The sequence below is a fragment of the Macrosteles quadrilineatus genome, unplaced genomic scaffold (assembly GCF_028750875.1).
Source record: "Macrosteles quadrilineatus isolate MER2022 unplaced genomic scaffold, UCM_ALF_1.0 Scaffold_5__1_contigs__length_97177068, whole genome shotgun sequence".
Lineage (NCBI taxonomy): Eukaryota > Metazoa > Arthropoda > Insecta > Hemiptera > Cicadellidae > Macrosteles > Macrosteles quadrilineatus.
In genome coordinates this window covers 30,101,255-30,108,234 of record NW_026542598.1, presented here as the reverse complement: position 1 = coordinate 30,108,234, position 6,980 = coordinate 30,101,255, and the positions used below count along the sequence as shown (strand labels likewise).

General features: G+C 36.0%; 1 protein-coding gene across 1 annotated transcript; it reads right to left on the bottom strand.

Annotated features, from left to right (window-relative positions):
- Positions 1–64: 64 nt before the first annotated feature.
- LOC128995855 (zinc finger protein 37-like) lies at positions 65–4,836 on the bottom strand. The gene is made up of 3 exons (XM_054420880.1): positions 3,805–4,836; positions 2,546–3,025; positions 65–2,146 (listed from the first exon to the last, which is right to left on the bottom strand). Exons 1-3 carry the CDS (start codon positions 4,750–4,752, stop codon positions 1,055–1,057), a joined length of 2,520 nt encoding a protein of 839 aa, XP_054276855.1. The 5' UTR covers positions 4,753–4,836; the 3' UTR covers positions 65–1,054.
- Between the last annotated feature and the right edge of the window lie 2,144 nt (positions 4,837–6,980).

The following is a 6,980-nucleotide window of genomic DNA, read 5'->3' as shown; positions in this document are numbered from 1 at the left end:
CATCATTATTTGTATTTCGTTTTGATTTGATTCATAGAGTTTGGCAATAGGAACTGATGGGCTATTATGTGTCTGTGTGACCACTAAGCTGTAATAGTACGATATAGCTGTTCTGTTCAGAAAGTAAGGAACATTTGCGTCTGACACCGAAAGGCACGTGGTTGTCATACACTTTTTAGTACAAACGTATTAGCCTACTCAAAAACTGTCCAGCCGTCACGCGGAAGCCTCATTTTGCTACCCAATGTTGCAAAATTAAAGTGTGCTGCAATTAAAAACCACGCTAGTTGTAAGGTGCTGCCTGTAATGCGGTTTTTGTTATCATACACTTATACACTATTTGTGTAGCCTATTAAGAACGCAAAGTACGTCATTGCCGCTCAAGAACTGTAGACATGAAGCTTTAGCTGAATGCGGCTATTTTGAGATCAACAATGCAGGTCTGTGCTCCTAATACACACAAGATTTTTCCCAACACTATAATTAACTTACACATAGACAAACTTTTTAGTTATATATAAAATGGCCTGTAGACCATCTTTGCTTTTTTTAGGTTATGTTATGTGCCTACCAGATGTGGGTGTTAAAATACAGAAGCAGGCATGTTAATTTTTGTTAGCAAACGTGAGCGAGAAAGAATAAAGGAGGAAATAACCTGTTTAAAAGTTTGCTAATGTGATCATTTCCATGCAGTAGTAGGAAAAGGAATTCGAAAGCTTGGTAACCGCTTCGATAATTGCCTCATTTTGTTTGGCGGATGTGTGGAAAAGTATTACCTAGGCCTATTTTAGTTGCTCTTTCAAATGTAGGCCTAAATAATGTAATTTTTTCTCGTAGAAAATTTTTATTTTATTCTAAAACGAACCTTACTTCCTGAACAGCCCTTACATTTTGAGGGTCTAAAGTTACTCTAGTTGACACAAGCTCAAGTTTAAATCATGTCTTCCAAACATCCAGTTTTTCCTGCAGTATAAGTCTTCATGACAAGAAGTTTTTTCCGCCTGGAGTGCAATAGTAAATATAAAAAGAAAAACCGAACGAACCCCAAACATTGCTAAGAAACCTTGTTTTTGACATGTTTTACAGCTATGTGTTTCTTGAGTGAGATGCCTACGGAGAATGCCATGGGACAGTAAGAGCACTTGTACGGCTTCTCCCCAGTGTGAGTTCTCATGTGAACACTCATTCTTGTCTTGATAGACTTGCCACACACTTCACACGTCTTCATCTTCACCTTGCCTTCATGCACCTTCAAATGTGTGATAAACGTAGTCTGGTGAAGAAACGTCTTCTCACACCGGTCACACTTGTAGGGTTCCTCATTGATGTGTGTTTTCATATGGTCCGATAGGAACCTCTTTTGGAAGAAATTTTTAGCGCATATTTCACATTTGAAAATTGTCTCTTTATTGTGAACCGTTTTAATATGGTAATTTAAATTTCCTTGAGTCTTAAAAGATTTGCTACATTCTTTACATTTGAAGTTCTTATCGGTTGAGTGAGACAGCATGTGGAAATTGAGATCGGAAGGTTTGTGAAAGCCTTTGTTGCAAACGGAACATGAATAACTGTAAATCCCTGTATGTTGGGACTCGTGCTTTGATAACTGGCTCTCTGAAATAAAACTTTTCCCGCATTCTTCACACGTGTGCTGATGATCTTTGTTGCAAAGCTTTACATGGTTTCTCAGATTCGATTCGGTCAAAAAAGTGTGGCCGCAATACTCGCATATGAACATACGAGCACCAGTATGCTTATGAATGTGAATCTCTAATGATAATTTTCTTGTAAATCCTTTCTTGCAGATTTTACAGTTGTATATGTACTCTTGAGAATGGGTTTTAAGTAAGTGTGATTTGAACAAGTCATTGGAGACGAACATATCACCACAGATATCACACAAAATGTCTGCCTCCCTTTCATTACTATTGTGCCAGTTGAGATGCCTCTGTAGATTGCTCTTTAGAGGAAATCCTTTACCGCATCTTTCACAGTAATAATAAAACTCCTTGGTATGTTGCTGGAGGTGGTAGTTTAAATACTTCTGTGATGATAACACCTTGAAACAATACGAGCACTGAAATTCGGACTGTTCCAAATCGCTAATAGAAGGATCTTTATCTTCATTTGGGCATTCATTTTCTACCTGAAAATAAGAAAATATATGTAAAAACTAGACAAATTAAAAGCTGTGAGATACATGGTGATTGACAAGGTACCTGTAAATCTTGGGATATGGCTTGCTCAATTACAGGAATCAAATTATTAAAATAAATTTGACCAAAGAAACATATATCATATAGCCTGGGGATGGTTAAGAGACAATAAAATACTTCCAGGGTGGCTAAAAATGGCTGGAAAGTACCGGTAATTAAATGATTTAAGTGAGGAGTAGAAGGGAAAAGCCGGTTTTGGACCAACCCCAACAGACCAGGGATTTCCCACCTGTTTACTACTTCCGCTCATCGAATGGCCAGTTCTGGGCCAACCCCAACATACAACAACAATAGATACAAGTTTTACATAAGCTGATTGACAAACTTACCGAAAATGGTTCCTGTTCTCTATAAATTTCTGAATTTTTTGGTTTTTCTTCTGGGCGTTTGTTGGGAATATTGTTATTTTTTAAAAGTTTGTCCACATCTTGAGAACTAACTTCATTGTGTAAAATATCATCAATAATTGGCACTGATTGTTGGATAGTCTTTGAAAAGTTGTCATTAAGCGTTTGTTTAGCAGTCGACAGTTTAACTTCGAGGACTTCAATAGTTTCAACGAGATTTAAGCAGCGTCGACACATGAAAGTGTTGCGTTTTTCTAAGTAATGTTGAAAGTCCATTGAAAGGATTTGCTCTAATTTTGTCCTTACTGGAATTTTATATGATGTTAAAGGAAAGGATTCATTCATGTGGATGAACTGATTAGCAGGTGTTTGTGAAGAAGTACCAACATTACATATTAAACATCTCAAAAGTACTTGATTGTTGGTGGATTCATAACTCTTCTTGATTTCTTCGATTGATACCTAAAAAAGTTAATAGATTTTAGACAATATTAAACAATTCTTGGAAAGGATATGCAATGGACAACTGAAGTCCATGTGAGTCTTTCTTATGCCAACTAGTTGGGACTGGGCCCTGTTTAGAATACTAATTTTTTCTGACTAGCCAGACATGCAGAAAAGTTGCATTCACAAATCAAATGATCATATTTTTATGACTGTTAATGGCCATAGGCTATATTGCTCTCACAATCACAACACCGTTATTGTTTCTGGCAGTCACATCTACGTTATGTTCTTGCAATCAAGGAGATGGGTGGTTATCTTCTTATTACTATTATATCCTAAATTAATTAGATACCTAATGTCCCCGTAATTATCTACCAGATTGCAGCAATAGTTAGATCCCAGTATTCTTACTAAACAATGATCATAAAATAAAACCAACCAAATAACGTTAAATGAATGGGTGCTCGGCTCTAGTCTATTGGGAATCATTCAAAATCTGCTGGTTCCATATAAAATTCAGACTGTTTCCCAATCATCAACATTCACATAGGCCTACAATCCGCGATCAGCTAGAAACCGTATTTCAAAACATAAGTTAGGTATAGCTCTGTTTAGAATTTAAATAGGCCTACAGTAAATTATTCCCCGCATAAGGTGGCATCAATTAGCTGGACTTTCTGATTGGCGGGACTGAGGTGTAGGCTACTCTTATGATTCAGACTTATACAAATAGTCCTGCTTCCATGTTAGGCTTAATCTTTTATTACGGTTTAAAGTTATTATAAAACACTTACCTCGCTTTCTATCTCTCCAATTTCATCAGATTCCTCAACAATAATATTGCTTTCGTCACTCTCGCTACTAACAGTCTCAGAACTTTTAAACCCTCTCTTTTCTGTTTGATTATTACTGCCTAGTAGTATTGATGGTTTGTTCCCCGAGCTAGAAACATCTTCTTGACTATTGACAACTGATGGAAAACAATTGTTTATATCTGAAGTAGGATCTGACCTCTGTGATTTGTTATTGATCTGGCAACAAGCGTTTAAAGAATCACTGTAGTTGGTGATTGAAATTTGTTGTTTACTATTTGGTTGTAACTGTTCACCTTCTTTTAAGAGTTGTTTTGAAGGGTAGAACGAATTGACAACACTATTGGAGGGGTGAACAATATTCTGAGATGTTGCACTTGTGATCTGACTTTGATTAGCAAAAGAATTTTGTTGTGAAGATGAGCTTTCAATCCTGGAATATGAGGGAGTTTTTTGTGGTACAAATGTATTGTTTTTTCCAACAAATGAAGAGTAACTATTATCCGGAGTGGTATAGTATGAATTTGTTGGTTGCATACTATACTGTGCAAAAACATAATTATCTTGGGATTCATTCATTGTATTGAACATGTTAGGACTTGACATATAATTTTGGAACTGAGATTTCCAGTCTTTTGTCATCATATTATTCGATGGATACAAACTTTGTTTAGAAACTAAATTATTCTCATCCTGCACTGTACCTTGTTTAGTTGCCGTCATATAAGTATTTGGTTTTGCATTTCCCTCAACTGGTTTGTTATTGGGATTGTTAATGCTATCAAAACAAGTACCACTATCTGGGCTTTGAATACAAATATCACTCTGCTTTAAATCTGATTGATCTAGACCTAAACCTGGAAGGCAAATTTGTGTCGCTGCTGATAATTGAGAGGCTGTGGAAATGGGTATGTTGTAATTTTGAGACATTGGAACTGATCGTTCACTATACTTGCAATATTGCTGATTACTGGGGATCTGTGATGCTATAGGGAGGTTGAGCCAGCTTTGAATCGGGTCCATCATGTTCATTGTGAGAGCTGATTTATTTTGATAGCTAGAAACATCACATGCGGTCTTCATTTGATCATGAGGCACTGGGGAGGCCATGCCCAAAGAATCAATCATGCTGAATCTATTAACACAGCAAGAATGTGAAGTCGAAGGAAGTGTGTGGGTTGATGTGGTAACATTTTTGTCTGGTAAAAGCTGAGTATGTTGGTTTTGAATTCTACCATCTGATAGCCACTGAAGATTGCTTTCGTAGCTTGCCAAAGAATTATTGAATCCCGAGCTACTGTACAAGCCTCCAAACGATGTATTCTGGTAGCTCAAAATTGAATTTGATACTGGAGTTTGGTGGCCTGGAAGAAGTGTTTGATTTTGTGCGTTTTGATCACCGGTGACATTTTCTAACACTCTTGTGGCTATGGTGTGGTCTTCAGGATTTCTTCTTTGTTCAGATGCACTGTAATTTCCTTTTTCTTGACTGTTGAAGTTATTTGCAGACATTTTAACTATCCTAACCTTAAAGTTGGCCTAATGCACTAAGACCACATTTCAATAACATTCGAGCTGCTTTGTAACTAACTGCAAGTTCAAGACTAACCTTAACTATGCATGTAATAAAGGATATGGACGAAAACACGCAGAAATCCCTTATTAATGAACAAAACCGCTAGTAAGCTACTACAAACTGAGTATTGACAGTAACAGTACAAGAAAATAACAAACAAACAAACTGACAACAGCGACAACTGACATTTTGTGTTCCAAAATCACTCACTACACTAGTCACTCACTACACTTCTGCTTATGATCAAATTGACTTGACATTAGAATCAACCATAGAGGAATGAAAATCCTGAATGTAAAGAAAAAACGTAGACATGCACAAGTAATATAATATTAAAAAATGTGTCATGTTGAAAGAAGTTAGGAGGAAATATAACCAGAAAAACACATTAAAAGTAAAAAAAGAAAATTTTAAGCCTCAAAAACCATTTACCAATGTTCAATCACGATTTGCATGGTGAAATAGTCGTTTACCCCAAAAGTGCCAAAGATAAAAAGTGCTTAAAATTTTGGTAGATAAGGTAAAACATTGCAATAGAACATAAGTAGTATGGTAGTATACGTTTAGTATTACCATAGATAAGTATTACCCAACAAAAAATTGAATATTAAAAATAAAAAACAAACAAAGGCACCATCTACTATTGTATAAATGGTGTTACCGTGAATAAATAAATAAATCATAAAACGTATCCCATTACAAGTACGGTTTCACATTTTAAGGGCTGGTATTATTATTTAATCTACGGTGAATTATACTTCGTTACAATTCACCACAACTTTGGTACAATTACTCTGGTATTCTAACAAGCAACCTCCAATTTTCAATATTTTAATAAATCTATGTTCATAAATTGAAACCAATCTGGACATATGGAGTGCAACTATGGGGCTCGGCGAGTACTTCTAAGAAATTCTCCAAAGATACCAATCGACAATGATGAGGAAGATAACAAATGCACCATGGTATGTCAGCAATAGAACACTACATCAAGACCTTAAGATGCCTACAGTTAAGGACGAAATCATGACCATAAGTGAACGATATATTACGAAATTGGAATCTCATCAAAATCATTTAACTCTTAACTTATTAAACAACATGGATACAATTTACAGACTTAAGAGGCCATCAATTCTGGACCTGCCCTTCAGATTTTTGTAAAGTGTTTTTATTGAAAAATTTGTTGTTGAGAGTGCTTAACAACTATTTTTAATGTTCCAAAGTCAATTTTTCGTATTCCATAGCATTTACCATAATTTACCTATTGTTCAATATATAATAGAACAGATTGTAAAGTAAAAAAATAAAAATAATAAATAAATTTAAATCAATAATGTGTGAATTAATGAGCTGATGTCACCTGTCTGCCATGTTATCTTATGGGACATCTGTCACTAAACAACACCACTTGCGACGTTGCCAATTAATTCTACCAGGCCGCGGCCTGAAGGTGGCCGTGATATTGCTCTCTCACTGTTCGCGCTCGCGCCACTCCCCTCCTCAGTCTCACTCAGTTTAGTTCCGACTATTGCCAAATAGAGACACAGGACAGGACACAGTATTTTTTTCAATCTATTTT